Below are 16,814 nucleotides of genomic sequence, written 5' to 3'. Positions count from 1 at the left end.
TGGGTAGGGGCGATGACCACCTTACCAGGTCTGGGGCAATCTGAGGATGGAGGAGGTGTGATGGTGTCAGGAATGGGTGGGTGGCTCCGGGAGATGAAAGTCTCAGGGTCTGGGTGGGCCGGGGTGCTGTTCAACAGCCCACAGACGCTGCCAACTTCCCTGGGGACCATCTGGTACAGAAGCAAGGGGTCTCCAGACCCTAGCTCTGTGGCCTATTTTTGCAGCCACTCCATAGATGCTGGGAAGAGCAGGGAATAAGGAGCTGTGTGACAGTCAGAAGTGATAAGTAAACTGTCCCAGAAACACTGAATAATAAAAATAGCCAGGAGTCATATTTTTCTTCAGTCTTTGACCTGGCAGTGATGTTATGTCATTTATCAGAGAGCTGGTTCCCGTTTTTCTCAAACAGGAGGGGAACACCTATAGCAAGCAGCATCGTGTTCTTTGTCCCTGTCTTTGCTGCTCTGTAGGGTCTGATGTTTTTTCCCTCTTGTGACTTCATTTGCTCTGGCTTTCTGCCCAAATCTCGGGCATAATTACAGCAAATCCATACACCTGAGTGACCATTGTAGGCCAGGAAAGCCACCCCTTCTGGGAGCACAGTTTAGCCTGGGGGACAGAATATGGTATTGTCAGGAAGCACTCAGTGGACAGAGCCCAGAGGTAGGGACCCTATAATGAACCTGATTCCAATGGCCGGTGAAGGCTAGCCCAACTTGCATTAGGGCACAGAGACCTTGACCTCATTTGAACTGTGTGTTGGGTGGGTGTACCTGGGACCTAAAATGATCTATTCCCTGATACCGTGTTTAGGAATAGAGCTCTTCCCAGGTCAGGTCAGTACCACCTTCCCTCAGGAGGCAGAAAGCAGAAAGAATAAGCATCCCACCTGGTGCTAGGTCTAGTTTCAGTCCTGAAGCAAGTGGGCTTTTAATCCACCCAGGCAGGAGTTTAACCTGGCCTCTGTCTCCCCCTGACGGCAGAGAACTTGCCCAGCATTCCAGGACTCCCCAGCCTCTGCGCAAAGAGGAGACAGGCAGAGGAAGAACCCCATCCCTCTCATGGCTGTCATCTTCTTCCTAACTCTCCCTCCCTGATTCAGAGAAATCAACTTTATTCTCAAGTCAGAACCGGATTTTGGTATCAGGAGACTGACGTGGTTACGAATCTCTCAATGGCCGTATGATCTCTTGGGGGCACGTCATATTAAATGACAGGTGCATCCAGTCCCGTCTCATTTGTAAAATGGGCGTGATAAACTGGTGTATAGAATGTGCTTTGTCAAAGGCCCACTGCCCAGTAGGTCTTCTATAAATGGTATTTATTTATTATATTACATTGTTATCCTTATTAACTGATGAGAAGTCTAAATCTGGGTGTACGGGGAAGGTTCTGAGAAAGTAAGTGGGGTATGAGTGACAACCGCTCTCCCACACGTGGCAGTGGCCTCAGAGTTAACAGTACCGTCAAGAGCCCAGGAATTTACCGAGGCTCTCTGATCCAAGGTGATGGGCTGTGACCTGCATGGTTACCAGGGCCTCCACTCTGCACCAGCTCGCTGCTCTCGCTCTCCCTCCAGCAGCTCCAGAGGTGTTGTCACACCAGCTGTTTCACACCCAGTGGCCCCGAAGCGGCTGTTTCGCTCTGAGGTCATCAGCTTCGTTGCCCTGAAGGCAGCCTGGCCACCCTGAACCAGGCGTGGGGAGACTGCTTCCCCGACCCTCGTCACAATAGGGCGGTCTAGTTGCTGTCTCTCCTACAGCACGACTTAAGTAAAAATTTCCGGCTCTCAGACCTTTCCCACAACAAACCCTTCTCCCTCGGAGAAACTGCGGCAGGACGAAGCCGGAATGAGGTGGAGAAGAGACCGGGAGCCCGTGGGGCGGTTCCCAGGGTGGCCTAGAGCTAGGGGAAGTTCTGCCCCGCACCGCCCCAACCCGGCAGGGAGCCAATGGCCTCAAAGGACCAACAGGGGTAAGCACCGCCCACGCCGAGCCCTAGGGGCAGGGCCTGAGCGGGGCGGGGCCAGGCCGAGGGCGGGGCAGGGAAGCAGCATGCTAAACCGGGTGCGCTCGGCGGTGGCGCACCTGGTGAGCTCCGGGGGTGCTTCACCTCCGCGCCCCAAATCCCCAGACCTGCCCAGCACGACCTCGGCGCCACCGGCCGCCGCTCCAGAAACGCCCAAGAGCCCTCCAGCGAGGCCAGGGAGCGAGAGCGGGGCGTCCGCGAAGACCGTAGAGACTCGCGCAAGCTTCTCCAGACCGACCTTCCTGCAGCTGAGTCCCGGGGGGCTGCGACGCGCCGACGACCACGCGGGCCGGGCTGTGCAAAGCCCTCCGGACAGGGGCCGCCGCCTGCCCTGGAGCACTGGCTACGCCGAGTGAGCGCCCTCCCGGGGCACCCAGACCTGGATGGGACTACCACCTCTCCCCAACTCTGCATCCCCGCTCCAAGGATGCGCCCCCCGTGCGGCGCTCGGAGCCAGGAACCCCCCATTTCCCGGGACCTTTGCTATCCTCCGGGCTTCGGGCATCACCCCCTCCGGGCCCTCTCTCCAATCGGGTGCAGCCTGAATCACCTTTCATGGGACCTTGTAACTCGTTGATCACTCTCTCGCCTCAAAACCCCCGTTGTCTCCCAGAGCTGGGGGGTGGGGGGTGGGGGGCTCTGCCAAGGATGAGTTGGCCAGTTCCTAATCGCGGCTGGGCAGTTTAGAGGCTAAGGGACTGCGGGGTGGGGGCGGTTGTTCAAAGAGGAGCGGAGTTCCTTCTAACGGGAGATAGCGGTTGGAAAGACTATCAGCAGCTTCCCAGCCCTAGAGCCCCAGTTCCCTGTCCCTCTTACCGTTCCCCTCCCCCTCCACACCCAGAAATAGCCCGACACCAGAAGGCCGCCGGCCTCCCAGGGTGGGGGAGGGGGCAGCCCACGGCCGTGGAAGGGTACCCTTTGGACTGCGTTCTCCCGGTGGACCTACTAGTGCTGCAGATCAAGGAAATAGACCCCTTGACCAGTGCTCCTAGGCTACCTGTGTTTTTAATGCATCTACCAGAAAACCTAACCCTGAGGGAGATGGGGACACTGAGATCGCTGAGAAAGGTGGCTGGTGGTCCCATGGCCCCACCACGCCCTCTTTTAACTTCCTCCAAGGGAGAAGTTTGTGGTTAAGTGGCTCCTTCCCAGTCCAGGTGGGCCTATACTCTTACTCTCCTCTCAGTTCCTCTTTCCGGATCTGGGCTGAAGCACTTCCTCACTGCCAAACAGGCAGAAACTTTTGCTGGCTAGTTTTAGGGTGAGGGTGGGTGTGCCCATGAGTTGTGGGGGTGCTGAGGACAAAGTACTGGGAGAACTGATGGAGGTTGGAGGTGGAATGTAGGGTCTCGGCTTGCAGGGAAATAAAGCTTCTTACCCTCATCTTGCCTCCTCCAGCAGAACCCCTGAGGGATCCTCTTTTGCCAAGTAAGGGGGGAACTGAGGCAGGCAGGTGCTACTGTTTACCTTTCTATGAAGTAGGGCCTGCCACCCAGACAGTACTCCTCCTCAGCTCTCCCGGCTCCTTTTCTCTCTGGCCTGGATCCCAGGTGGCTGTGACCTTTCTCAGCTTGGCCAGCCGACAGCGGAGGATGTGTATGTGTCTAAGGTAGGGGTTATTCCAGGACCTGGTCTGGTGTCCAACCTGATGTGGTCACTCTGGCCTGGCAGGGTCATCAACGCTGGCAAGAGCCGGCACAATGAGGACCAGGCTTGCTGTGAAGTGGTGTATGTGGAAGGACGGAGGAGTGTTACCGGGGCCCCCAGGGAACCTAGCCAAAGCCAGGTAAGACCTCACCCCCTCTCCTAGCCTCCGGAGACACAGACACTCATCCTGAGGGGTGTCAGGCATCTGGTTTCATATCTGAGACGTGGAAGAACTGTCTCCTAACTCACTAGCTTTCTGTGTTTGCCACAGAACCCTTATGTGGTGTTGATTCATTGAATCCTGCCATGTCAGATGAATGTTTACTTTTCTACTTCAAATGTAGATGTTTGTGTAATTAAATTATGGATAATTTAATTAATCACTGATGCTGATTTTTGCATCTTTTATCCTCAGAATTTGGCTTTTTTGAGGCTCTCCTTTCTTTTGACACATGGTGTGCCCTGGGTGAATAAGTGAATAAATCTAATTTGCCTGTAATGTCAACCTCTCTGATATTTATTGGATGCCTATAGTCTTGTTCTTCTCCCTATACCACACACACACACACACACACACACACACACACACACACACACACACACAGATATACTCACCTTCAACTTTTCCTCCACCAGGGACTCTGCTTCTATTATTGGGGCCTGTTTGATGGGCATGCCGGTGGTGGAGCTGCCGAAATGGCCTCACGGCTCCTGCATCGCCACATCCGCGAGCAACTAAAGGACCTAGTAGAAATACTTCAAGACCCCTCACCACCTCCCCTCTGCCTCCCAGGCACCTCAGGGACCCCAGGTTGCTCTGATTCTTCTCACTTGATTGGTCCTCAGTCCTGCTGGTCTTCACAGAAGGAAGTGACCCATGAAAGCCTGGTAGTAGGGGCCATTGAGAATGCCTTCCAGCTCATGGTGAGTGGGTGGCCTGGGCCAAAGGCTGGCTAGGCAGACACTCTGGCCAACTCTGTGTGAGAGCCCGGTGGCCTCAGGGACTGACCCTGAGAACCTACAACACCACTGAGAGCCAGAGCAGAGTTTGGTTCTGAGGGGAGGCAGAAGGGATAGTTACCCCCATGTGTTTCACTATTTTCCAGTTGTGGTCTGGCTGTGCCTGATGATTTCTGCAGATAGGAGTGGGGAGGGCGACTCGGTGTCTGCAAACTCTTCTTTTACTCTCCTCCCTCACTTGGCAGGATGAGCAGATGGCCCGGGAGCGGGAGCGTCGTGGCCACCAAGTGGAGGGGGGCTGCTGTGCGCTGGTTGTGGTGTACCTGCTAGGCAAGGTGTATGTGGCCAATGCAGGTGACAGCAGGTATGGAGGAGAAGGGCTTTAAAAGTGGCTACAAGGGGCCATACTCTCTAGGATGGGGGGATAGAAGAGTGAGGTCGTGGGGTTCGAAGTCAAATATTGGACTTGGCATGGTGGCACATGCCTGTAATCCCGGAAACTCAGGAGGCTGAGGCAGGAGAATCCCAAGCTCAAGATCAACCTCAGTAATTTAGTGAGACCCTATAATAAATTGGGTCTCAAATAAAATAAAAAGGGCTGGGGATGTAGCTCAGTGATAAAGCTGCCCTGGGTTCAATCCCCAGTACTGTAAAAAAAAAATTAAATTAAATTTAAAGAAACCCCAAAGATTGAAGGAGCTTGGAGGACCATAGATATAAAGAAAGGCCTGATATGTCCACAAGGAGAGGAAAGATGGAGTCCTGGGTAAGGGATCTTAAGTGGAAGGACTGGTCCCTGTGGAATTATCCATGAAGGGGGCTGAGGAGAGCCAGGCCTTTTCTGTCTCTGGGCAGGGCCATCATTGTCCGGAATGGTGAAATCATTCCAATGTCCCGGGAGTTTACCCCGGAGACTGAGCGCCAGCGTCTTCAGCTGCTTGTAAGTAGGAACCAAACTTCCTACCCCCATTGTTTACTGGTTCTTGTGCCTCTCTGCACTCTTGTCCCTGAGAACCACTCCCAGCCCTCTGTCTCTCTGTCTCTCTCTCTCTCTCTCTCTCTCTCACACACACACACACACACACACCACCACCACCACCACCACCACCACCACCACCACCACCAAACACAAAACACTCCCTACTGGGAGCTTCCTGGGAAGCTGTGTGGGCTGTTAAGTGCAGGGCTGAGCCCAGGGGATAATGGTACAGGAAGGAGCCTGAGCTGGCTTGGAGCACCCACTGTGGCCCCAGCTGAGGAAGGAAGTAAAATCAGAGGTGGGGGGAGGGAACAGAAAAGGCCCCTGGGCTCTGGAACTGGACTGCCTGGATACTGAATCCTGGTTTGTTGTTCTCTGCTAATTATGTGACCTTTGACAATTCCTTAACCTCTCTGTGCAGTCATGGCTCCTGCCCCATGGGTTGTTTTGAAGAGTTAACTGAGTTAATGTGTGTATCAGAATAGTGTGTAGCATGTGGACCTTTACTTAAAGGTCTGCTATAATAAATCTCATCGAGCCAGGTACAGTGTGGCACACCTGTAATTCCTGCAACTCGGGAGCCCGAGGCAGGAGGAGCATAAGTTCAAATGACAGCCTCAAAAAATTAGCAAGACCCTGTCTCAGAATAAAAATTAAAAAGGGCTGGGGATGTAGCTCAGTGGTAAAGCACCCCTGGGTTTAATCCCCAATACTGCAAAAGAAGAAACAAAAATTAACATCATCTAGGTATGGTACCAGGGTACGCTGTGAGTGTAACACCCTCTGGCCCTTTGCTCTGACTGGCCATTCTCAACCCCAGGGCTTCCTGAAACCAGAGCTGCTGGGTGGTGAATTCACCCACCTTGAGTTCCCCCGCAGAGTTCAGCCCAAGGAGCTGGGGCAGAGGATGCTGTACCGGGACCAGAACATGACTGGCTGGTAACACTTCCCTCAGAGCTGGGTCGTTCCCATGGCAACCCAACCAGTCCCTCACCAGTAGCCAGGGGGAAGCTGAAGGCTGGGCCAGGCTGGGAGTTGGGGGATGGGGCCCTTCTAAGGGGTTTGTGTGTGGGTGTCCAGCTCCTAGAAGAGAGGGGCTTTGATGCCTAGGTGATGCCTCTACTCCCCCCCTCCCCAGGGCCTACAAAAAGATCGAGCTGGAGGACCTCAGGTTTCCTCTGGTCTGTGGGGAGGGCAAAAAGGTAAACTCCCCGGTAGAGGTGGGAGAGGGCAGGAGGACCCACCACAATTTGTCTAGGGAGGTGGAGGTTCTACCTGAGGGTAGGGGTGGGAGGGCTGTGTGGTTTCAGAGAGCCTGGCAGAGGACTAAACAGCCGTCCCCCTCCATGTTTCCCTCAGGCCCGCGTGATGGCCACTATTGGGGTAACCCGGGGATTGGGAGACCACAACCTTAAGGTCTGCAGTTCCACCCTGCCCATCAAGCCTTTCCTCTCCTGCTTCCCTGAGGTGAGCTGATGGGGCCCCCCTTAACTATACCTTCCCTCCTCTGTGGGTCTCAAGCTGGCTTTCATCCAGGGTCCCTTTATCCCCCACGCTCCCTGTCCAGCACACCCTACACCTCAATCCTCCCGATACTCTTTCCCCACCAGGTTCGAGTGTATGACCTGACACAGTATGAGCACTGCCCAGACGATGTGCTAGTCCTGGGAACAGATGGCCTGTGGGATGTCACCAATGACTGTGAGGTAGCTGCCACGGTGGACAGGGTGCTGTCGGCCTATGAACCCAATGACCCCAGCAGGTAGGGGTTGCATGGCATGATGGTAAGGGGATGGCACTGGCGAGGGAAAGGGCAAAGGGAAGCCATGCTTGGGGACCCACATGTGGGCCTCTGTGTCTATCTTCCCATATCCATGAATGTGCACCTGTGCTCCTGGCAGGTATACAGCTCTGGCCCAAGCTCTGGTCCTGGGGGCCCGGGGCACCCCCCGGGACCGTGGCTGGCGTCTCCCTAACAACAAGCTGGGTTCCGGGGATGACATCTCGGTCTTCGTCATCCCCCTAGGAGGGCCGGGCAGTTACTCCTGAGGGGCTCAGCCCATCCCTCCCACCACCATCCAGCCTCTCCATGCTTACCCCTCTCTCAGCCCAAATTCTGCAGTTGTCTCCCTGACCCTTTAGTGGCAGTTTAACCCAAAAAGGGATATCCACTAGACCCAGAATTACAGCTCTTGGCAAATAAACCCGGTGGATAAAGGTGTGTGTCTTTACTTGCTTTGATTAGAAACTAAAAGTTAAGGAAAAGTTCTGTGTGGTGGTAGAAAGGACATCAGGACAGTCCAAAAATGAATTTTTTTTCCCCAGGTTCTTCTTTCTGCCCTCTCCTCTCCTCAGTCCACTCACTTGCCATGAGTGTTCTCAGATACTTCTGTAGCTTCATCCATCTGCTGATGTTTCTTCCAAGTTGGTGTCTCTTCCCAGATCTTTCCTGAGCTTTACATTCATACATACCCGTCATCTCCCAAACATTTCCATGAAAGCCCACTGGCACTTCACCTCAACACACCTCAATCCACTATTTTCCCTATAGCATGTTTCTTCTCCTACTTCGTCTTCTCAAAGGGCATCAGCTTGGCTGCTCAAATTAGAAACCTTGGAGTTGGTAACCCTTTAATTTCCTCTTCATCATGCTAATCAATCACTAAGTACCATCATGTGCTATATGATGACAATGAGCTGCATTTATGATGGTACACACCATATAACCTTGGTGTGTAGTAGGCTATGCCTTCTCAGTTTGTGTAAGTACACTCTATGATGTTTACACAACAATAAAATTGCCTAATGATGCATTTCTTATATCCCATCACTAAATGATGCATGACTGTATTGTTGAATATATACATTTATGTATCCGTGTGTGTGTGTGTGTGTGTGTGTGTGTGTGTGTGTGTGTACCTTTTCCCACTTATCTTCACTACCACTGTTACCTCCTTAGTTATTCATTATATTTGTTTCCTAACTCCAGCAGCTTCTTGCTGCATCTGAGCAAAATTCACAGTCAACTCCTGGCCATGGCACATAGGACCTTCATGGTCTGTCTCCTGTTTCCTTCTCCAGCCTCATCTTCCATTACCATCACTGTCTTCTGGGGAGTTCCCATGACTCCGTGGGCCTGTAGTAGCTTCAACTTGTTATTTAAAATATACACATCAACCTAATTTGAATACTTCATCTGTTCTTCAGGGCTGGGCATCCCACAGCTAATGCATTCTCTCCACCCCCCAACAGCAAATGCCTCCTATATGTCTGCCTGCAAGAGTTGTCCACAGGGAAATGGCAATTAAGAGCAAGGTCTCTAGAGTCCATTGGTTTGAATTCTAGGACCAGACCCAACACCAACTCTGCAATCTCTGAGCCCCCATTTGTTTTCTCAGTAAAATGGAGATAACACTATTAGGCCATCAGGTTATTGTGAGGACTGAAATGGTTAATGAGTCAGGTTCCATAAGCCTTAGATATCTTGAGATTGTCTGTATTCCTCATTTAGACTGTAAATTATTTGAAGGCATAAATCAGTCTTCAGCACATAGCTCTCACTTCACACTGAGTGAACTATTGAGTGGATTAAGAGGCCTGGGGACCAAACTGCTCTTGAACTCAGTTTGCTCATTTACCAAATGTGTTGGCTGTACTTCAGATCTTTAAAGTCTGTAAGACTTCTAACATGCATCCATTCGGCAAATATTTCTTGAAAACCGATCATGTCCCACACACTGTGCTAGACGAGGGGAGGGGAAGACTGGAGGAGCAAGGTAGGCATCAGAAGACAGCACCAGCATTGGAGTCACACAGGCCTGACTGTATGAATTCTTGCTGTCAGAAATCTCAAACATTTGCTAAGCTGCGTCTTCAAACCTCAGTTTCCTTACAGGCAAAAGGAGATGGGTATACTTCCCCCGAAGGGATTGTGACAAGTATTTAAAAAGGTTGAGTTATGTAGTGCCTAGAATGCAAGTCAATAAAATGTTCGATTTCTTCCTCCTTTTGTCCACCTCCTCAGACATTTTTACAAGGAAGATCTACGTGTAGGTAAATACGGTATGTAACACATCAGACGGGGCTAAGTGTGTCACCAAGGGCACAATAATATAATAGGAGTGGGAACTGTACTCCTGGTTGGGGATCCAGAAGCACTTCCAAGAGTACCCTTGGAGAAGTAGGTAGAAATTGGATTCAGGGAAATTCCAGGCAGTGGAAGGAAGGGAATCCGAGGCAGAACGGTGGTCTGGGTCTGCAGGTCCCAGAAGGTCCTGGAGGGCCTTCAGACTAGGGATGAAGTCGGGCTGGGCTCGCTCCGAAAGGATTCTGGTGGCAGAGAGTGGTCTTCTGCACGCTCCACGTCCCACTCCCTGGCCCGCGCGGGCGCCCAGGTGGGGCAGGAGCGGGTGCGGCTTGGCCGCGGGAGGGCAGCAGTGGCCCTTCCTGACGCCACCCCGAGCGCCTCTCAACTTTCTCGACGCCGATCTGCGCCTAGGGGCTGGAAGGCGGGGCGGAGGCCGAGTCCTCCGGGGTCCCACCCGCTCCGGTCACCGCCCACTCCTCGGCCGTCCTGGCAGCTCCGGCGACCCTCCTTCCAGCCTCGCCCCCAGCCCGGGGCAGGCGCCCCCAACCCTGGCGCCGCAGCAGAGGCGACCTGTGGCCGCCGGGGGCTGGGGCCGGAGGCGGGCCGAGCCAAGGGCCGCCCCCGGGCCGACCCTCCCCCTGCCGGGCCCGCCCTCCCCGCCGCGGCGCTGAAGGAGGGCGGGGCGGGGCCGGCCCCTCGGGTCAGTCTCAGCCTCCGGCACCGGCCGCGCAGCTGGAGGCGGCGGAGCGGAAGGTACGGGGGTCCGGGCCGGGGGAGAAGGGCGTCCCGGGAACGAGTTCCCGGGAGAAGACTTTCCTGCTCCCCACTCGCCGGGAGCTCGGGCGGGGCTGGCGAGGGGGCTGGGGCCGGAGTGCGGGCCGCGGTCCCTCCGCTGGGACGCGGCGTCCGGGCTGCGCTGGGGTCCGGCCTGCTCGGCTCCTCCCCGGACTGCAGCGAGGGGCCCCCGGAGCGGCCTGGCCGGGGCTCTCTCCTGCCGAGGTCCTGATCCGAGCCCTTTCCCTTCCCTCCCGGCTTCTTCGAGCCTCCCCCGCGGAACTAGGGGGCGGCCTTGATCTCCCTCCGCCAGGGAACCCAGCCCGGACGCCCTGGCTAGCCCCAGGCTGGACGGCCCAGCGCGGACCTGGCCTGCGGTGCTGGGGATGGGCAGGGAGTTCTCCCGGGCCCGGACGGTGGAATGGCGGGAACAAGGGCGCGGTGTGACCCTTGGGGGCTGCCACTGCTCGGCGGAGGTTGGACGCCGCCCTCGACAGTCCTTGGAACCTGCCTGGGGCATAGGGTAGGGGAGACTGGGAAGGATCCAGCCCGTGTGTGTTCGTTCATGTGAGTGTGTGAAGGAATCCACCCTCCACACTCCCCAGCCAGGCTAAAGATTTATCTTAGGGGTGTCGGCTGGGGAGCCCGGGGCACAGAGTTCTCTGGGTTCTGGCTTTAAAGTTGAGGAAGAGGTGTCACCTGAAGAGTGAGTCTTTCCCAAACTTCAGGGGAAGTGAGCCGGGTAGGAGGCCACTGGATCTTCGGGGAAAATCAAGAGAATGAGCGAGGACAGTGGGCTAAGAAGAGAGATGGCTACGTATCCACATATCTTGTCTCGGGGGAGGCGCCAGAAGTTCCAGGCTCGGTTCCAGCTCCACTTCAGTCTCTGCGTGGGGTTGGGTTGCCCCTTTTAGGGTCAGTGGGGCAGTTCCTCTGGGGCTGCCTCTCACAGGGAGCTGTTGTCCGTGCCATCTTGGCCTTGGGCCTTGTGCCCTGGCTTGGCCTGGGCTGCTTACTCTTCTGGCCCAACCAGAGCCTGGAGGGAAAGTCTTCTGAGCTGGGGGTTCCAGGTCACTTAATTCATGTCCTTGTCCTGGAGTTCAGGCCTCTGCCTCCCACCATCTGGTGCCAGTTGCCTTGCTGGGGGATGGCAGTGGCGCACTCTTGCCTAAGTGACTGGTAGATCGGTAGTGATTGCTCTCTATCCGCACTGCCCGGGGGTTGGAGTTAGCGCAGCCCCTGTTTACACAGCTGAATGAGTTGAACTAATGGGAGTAGGTGGGGGAGTTGGAAGAAATCCTAGTGTCAGTCACCTGGGTAGACTTCAAGGAACCCCTGTTTGGAAGGGATGTGTTGGCAGGGCACATCTTCCCTGTCATTTGGGGTATCAGGAAGAGCCCCTTTGTGATCTGGAGAGTGGCTCCTATAAATTCTCAGTGACTCATGTCCTCTTCCCCCACATCTCAGTTTTCTGAATGTGTAAGTGAGGAGAGGGAGGGGCCGCCTAGCATCTCACTGTTGAAGAGAAACAGCCTGGGGCTGGAGTATTCTGCTTCCTAAAAAGCAGACCCAGGCTATAGAGTGAGGTGGTGGAATGCAGGGACTAGAAGAGCTCAGCCCAGCATGACAGGATGTGGGACTGAGAAAAAACTAGGTTTGAGGCGGAGATCAGGTTACCTTCCATACCCTGTGCTCCCTGCCTAGTTGGTGCAGGGACTGGTCCTCATTTGTCATTTGTTTTGGGGCTCCTCCCAGCCCAGGCTCTAGCTCCCTCCCTCTTCCCAACAGCCTAGATTTCATTTCAGCTCCAGAGCCCACCCTCTCTTTCTCCCTGACTGCAGGCCTGGGAGTCTAGCTGGGTGGAGTTTGGCTCCCCTCCCCCGGGGAAGGAGGAAGTGAGGGAAGCTGTGAAGGTGTGATGAACTGCAGGTGTGATGAACTGCTCGTTCATGTGTGTTGGTGACACATGCTAACCCTGGGAAGCTGACTCCTTGCCCTGAGTCACAGGGAGGGGTGGGCAGGGCATAAAAGTGAGCTGGACCGAGGGAGAAAGGGGCTGTTCCAGAGTGGGTGGAGGTGATTCCCTAGTGGATTATTCTGTCCCTCTGCTGTGGTGGATGCGTGACTCCCTACAGTGTAGTCATTGTCCCCTACTGGGGGCTGAGTAACCTAGTGTTGCCACCAGGCCCAGGAGGAAGGGGGGAGGAAGGCAGGCTGCCCGAATGTGAGCTGTGGGCACTGCCTGGACTGAGCCTCCTTTGTGTGACTCCGGGCTTTGGGGACCGGGTGGGGTGGGTCAGAGAAGCTGCTGGCTGCTGCCACTGTCCTCTGTCTGGATTTTCCTCCTCCTGCTCTCCTTTCCACCTCTGAGGTGACATGTAGAAAGGCAGAGACTCTGGAGACATATAGCCCAGCCCTTGACACTCTGATTATCTAACCCTCAGTGAGTTTCCTTGTTGGTCAAAATGGGAAGTGCACCATTCACCTAACAAGCCACTGGAACCTGAGGGAAATAATTACCCAACAAAGAGAGGGCACCTGGGGGCTTTATACATATTCCTTCTCTTACCTATCAGCCACCCAGTAAGTGGTTCTGCTAGTCTCTGGTTTTGTAGAGGGACTCCTTGTTTGTGACTAGGCAGGCGTGACTCCAGCCGAGGGACAATCTGTTCTAGATTACACCTTAGCAATTATTAAACCTTAAATGTATCAAAATCTTGTTACAAATGAAATCTGTCTCATGACTCCACTATGCAAAGCAGATAAAAGCTGGCTTTTCTGGAGGCATCCCTGAACACCTTGCTGAGTGTTTTCCCTCCGTTGAGTGGATAACGTTGAAAGTCATGGTTCCCAAGTGGGTTCTTCTACCTCCTGCTATATTTTAACCCATTGGAGAAGACCTGTCCCTGCCCCAGAAATTAGGAATCTTAAACTCTGTTTCCTACAGGATTGGTGCTTGGCAAGAATGTGCCGAAGCAAGCCCCCTTTTCTGTTTTCTCTTCCTTTGCCCAGGTTTGTGGGGAGGTTCTGGAGGCCACAGAGCAGTTTTTGGACTACTAGTTTTTTTTTTTTCCCCAAATCCCTACTGCCTCTTATTTGCCAGCCCCAGCCATGGCTGCAATCAGAAAGAAGCTGGTGATTGTGGGGGATGGTGCCTGTGGAAAGACCTGCCTCCTCATCGTCTTCAGCAAGGATCAGTTTCCAGAGGTCTACGTCCCTACTGTCTTTGAGAACTATATTGCAGACATTGAGGTGGACGGCAAGCAGGTAAGGCCAAGATCCCTTTCCTATCCTGCCTTGGAACCCTGCCCCTAGTCATGCGTAGTGTGTCCTTCCTTACCACCCACTCACTCACATCTTTGTTTTATTTTCCTGTGGGAACAAGTAAAATCTGAGAAATGAAACTGCACTTTTAGAAAACCTGGATATAGTCACGTGTGGTGGTACGTGCCCATCATGCCAGCTTACTCAGGAGGCTGAAGCAGGAAGGTCGTGCACAAGTTTGAGGTCAGTGTGGGCAACTTATCCAGACCCTATCTAAAATAAAAAGGGCTGGAGTGTGGCTTACTGGTAGAGTACTTGCCTAGCATGCAAGAGGCTCTGAGTTAATCCCTGGATATGTCCTCTGGTTCTATCACATACTCGCTTTGTAATCAGGGCCAAGTCCCTTTGCTTCTGGGTTTAAACTCCCCACCACCACAAAATGGTGATGATGGCATGACTTACCCCAAAGGAGTGTGAGAATCAAAGTGGTATTCACGATAGCAATTCATTTGAGACCACAAAAGTCAAACACATTTTAGTGATTTTTAGTGGAAGAGGGGTTACTAGGGGTTGAACCCAGCAGCACTTTGCCACCAAACTATATCCCCAGCCCTTTTTATTTTTTTAAACAAATTGAGACAGCGTCTTGTTAAGTTGCCCAGGCTGGCCTTGAACTTGGTGATTTTTCTACCTCAGCCTCCCACGTTGCTGGTTTATAGGTATGTACCAGTACACCCAGTTTACATCTTAGAACTTTTAAGAAAAACTCATCTGAGTTTGTTGTGACTGTGATTAATACGGTGCCTGGCACACAGCAGGACCAGTGGTTTGAGAGGATCTCTGGGTAGCAGGTTGGGGCCCTTGGGGTCAGCTACGCATTGTTTGTCAGGTGGAGCTGGCTTTGTGGGACACAGCAGGACAGGAAGACTATGATCGTCTGCGGCCTCTCTCCTATCCGGACACAGATGTCATCCTCATGTGCTTCTCAATTGACAGCCCCGACAGCCTGGGTGAGGACTTTGGAGAGAGGGGGTGGAGACCCTTTGGAGTCAGCCATCTTCAGAGGCTGTGGGGATGGAGTCTCAAGGGCCACTCGGGCCCTACTGGCTCTTTTGTTGTGGCATCTCCGGTGCTTGGAAGGGCTTGGGGGAGAATACACTACAAGGGATGGGGTTTTGAGGTATGAAGGAGACCATCAGCCTCAGACCGCTATGGGAAGGAAGACCAGGGCTCACATGCCTAAGCCGAGGTACCTGTTGGGACATGTCTGTGCAGAAAACATTCCTGAGAAGTGGACCCCGGAGGTGAAGCACTTTTGCCCCAACGTGCCCATCATCCTAGTGGGGAATAAGAAGGACTTGAGGCAAGATGAGCATACCAGGAGAGAGCTGGCCAAGATGAAGCAGGTGGGTAGGGCTGCCTGGTGGGGAACCCTGGGGAGGAAGGTGCCCTCTGAGGGGTTGCAGGCTGGGGCAGAAAGGAGCTCTCTCTTCAGCCGACTATCCTGTGTTAAGCAGTCATAGTGATATCTACCTCCTCCTCTCCCATGTGTGCCCTGCTAAGAACCAGAAGGAACCTCAGTATCAAATCAGATGATCAGAGAATGAAGTGACTTGTCCAAGGTCACTTGGCATTTTCATTTATTCCAGTTTATTATTCTGTCTTTGGAATTGGGGCTACTAAGATGAATAAGGAAGTCCTTGTCCACGGGGAGACAGCTTATGTTTCACTTGGGGTATGCAGACTGCGCCATCAGTGTACCTGGGGAGGAAGGGCATCATCAATGGCTGAAGAAAGGCTTAGGGGGCGAGGGAGCTGGCTTATTCAGGGTCTTACTAAGCGGCCCACTGACCAGAGGAGCAGTTTATTACAGGAAGCTGCCAGGATATGGAATAGAGACTATCTTGAGAGGATAATTATATAAGGCAAGGTTTTAAACTGCAGACAGCAGGCAAAGGATGGGTTGGGGGGATGATGGAGAAGGTAGGTCATTTAGGAGGTAGCCGACACACATTCTGGCCAAACATATGTGTACCATAGGGTCTGTGACTAGGTGGGAGAGGAGGGGCTAGTCTGGGGACAACTTTGAATGTAAACATGAGGCTTAGATCCCTGCCTGGGGCAGCCGGGGCCTGGATGCTTTGTGGGCTCAGAGCTGGAGGAGGTATTTGTTATAGTTACTATACTTATGGGTGATGTGGTGACAGGTGCACCTAGCCACCAGCTTCCTCTGCCTTATCTTCTGTCTTCTCAGGAACCCGTCCGATCTGAGGAAGGCCGGGATATGGCAAATCGTATCAGTGCCTTTGGCTATCTTGAGTGCTCCGCCAAAACCAAGGAGGGAGTGCGGGAGGTTTTCGAGATGGCCACTCGAGCTGGCCTCCAGGTCCGCAAGAATAAGCGCCGGAGGGGCTGTCCCATTCTCTGAGATCCCCACGGCTCCTGATGCCCCTTTCCTTCACTGGGGCTTAGGGATCACCCACCTGCCCTTGAGCTCCACCCTTAGGACTCCATGCTGAAGGCTCCTTTTTCCAGTTCCCTCTTGCCCAGGACTGCATCGTTTCCCTAGCCCCCAGAGTGGTGGCAGGCCTGCCCTCCCTCCCTGTCCTCTGGGAGCTGGGCCTGTGCCCTGCCCTTCTCGAGCAGTCCCTCTCCCTGCTGCCTTGGTCCAGGGGTAGGGCTCTTGCTCCCTTTGGCCCTCCCCAGAGGATGGTCACACACCAGCACTTTATATACTTCTGGCTCAGAGGAGCATTTCTAGGGTAGGTGGATTGGGGTTTCTCCTTTGGGCAGGGGCCTTGTCTCTGACTGCACTTGGTGGGGGGCATGAATAAAGGCCACAGGTTCCAACACGTGTGTGGCAGCTTCCTGTTTCCTTTGTCTGGTTCCCATCTTGGCTACCAGCCCAGAGTCCCATCTCTCTCTTCATTTCCAAGTTGCTTGCCAGACTGGCCCCCTGTTGGCAAAGGCAGGACTAGGGTGGAAGGGTGGAGTCTTAGAGCAGAGATGAGGTCATTCCTGGCTCAGCCCGGGAGGCGGGTGAGGGGCGTGGCCTCTAGCCTGGACTAAACTTAG

At 53.9% G+C, this 16,814-nt stretch overlaps 2 protein-coding genes across 2 annotated transcripts; both read left to right on the top strand.

Moving 5' to 3' along the window:
* The first annotated feature begins 2,015 nt into the window (after positions 1-2,015).
* Positions 2,016-7,831, top strand: Ppm1j (protein phosphatase, Mg2+/Mn2+ dependent 1J). Its single transcript, XM_078027027.1, has 10 exons — positions 2,016-2,380; positions 3,700-3,814; positions 4,312-4,599; positions 4,881-4,999; positions 5,491-5,575; positions 6,435-6,553; positions 6,753-6,816; positions 6,974-7,081; positions 7,225-7,376; positions 7,516-7,831. Exons 1-10 carry the CDS (start codon positions 2,055-2,057, stop codon positions 7,661-7,663), a joined length of 1,524 nt encoding a protein of 507 aa, XP_077883153.1. The 5' UTR covers positions 2,016-2,054; the 3' UTR covers positions 7,664-7,831.
* Positions 7,832-13,586: 5,755 nt separating this feature from the next.
* Positions 13,587-16,591, top strand: Rhoc (ras homolog family member C). Its single transcript, XM_078027029.1, has 4 exons — positions 13,587-13,742; positions 14,629-14,749; positions 15,015-15,145; positions 15,994-16,591. The coding sequence occupies exons 1-4, from the start codon at positions 13,587-13,589 to the stop codon at positions 16,165-16,167; spliced, it is 582 nt and encodes a 193-aa protein (XP_077883155.1). The 3' UTR covers positions 16,168-16,591.
* The last annotated feature ends 223 nt before the right edge of the window (positions 16,592-16,814 follow it).

Source organism: Ictidomys tridecemlineatus, chromosome 11 (assembly GCF_052094955.1).
Source record: "Ictidomys tridecemlineatus isolate mIctTri1 chromosome 11, mIctTri1.hap1, whole genome shotgun sequence".
Taxonomy (NCBI): domain Eukaryota; kingdom Metazoa; phylum Chordata; class Mammalia; order Rodentia; family Sciuridae; genus Ictidomys; species Ictidomys tridecemlineatus.
The sequence above is the reverse complement of the archived record's forward strand: the minus strand, read 5'-3'. Positions and strand labels throughout refer to the sequence as shown.

Excerpts from the sequence above, each read along its gene's own strand:
- Ppm1j (XM_078027027.1), top strand. The coding sequence starts at position 2,055 with ATGCTAAACCGGGTGCGCTCGGCGGTGGCGCACCTGGTGAGCTCCGGG. Across the intron at positions 4,600-4,880 it reads AGAATGCCTTCCAGCTCATG|GATGAGCAGATGGCCCGGGA; the intron begins GTGAGTGGGTGG and ends CTCACTTGGCAG. Across the intron at positions 7,377-7,515 it reads GAACCCAATGACCCCAGCAG|GTATACAGCTCTGGCCCAAG; the intron begins GTAGGGGTTGCA and ends TGCTCCTGGCAG.
- Rhoc (XM_078027029.1), top strand. The coding sequence starts at position 13,587 with ATGGCTGCAATCAGAAAGAAGCTGGTGATTGTGGGGGATGGTGCCTGT. Across the intron at positions 14,750-15,014 it reads TGACAGCCCCGACAGCCTGG|AAAACATTCCTGAGAAGTGG; the intron begins GTGAGGACTTTG and ends ATGTCTGTGCAG. Across the intron at positions 15,146-15,993 it reads AGCTGGCCAAGATGAAGCAG|GAACCCGTCCGATCTGAGGA; the intron begins GTGGGTAGGGCT and ends CTGTCTTCTCAG.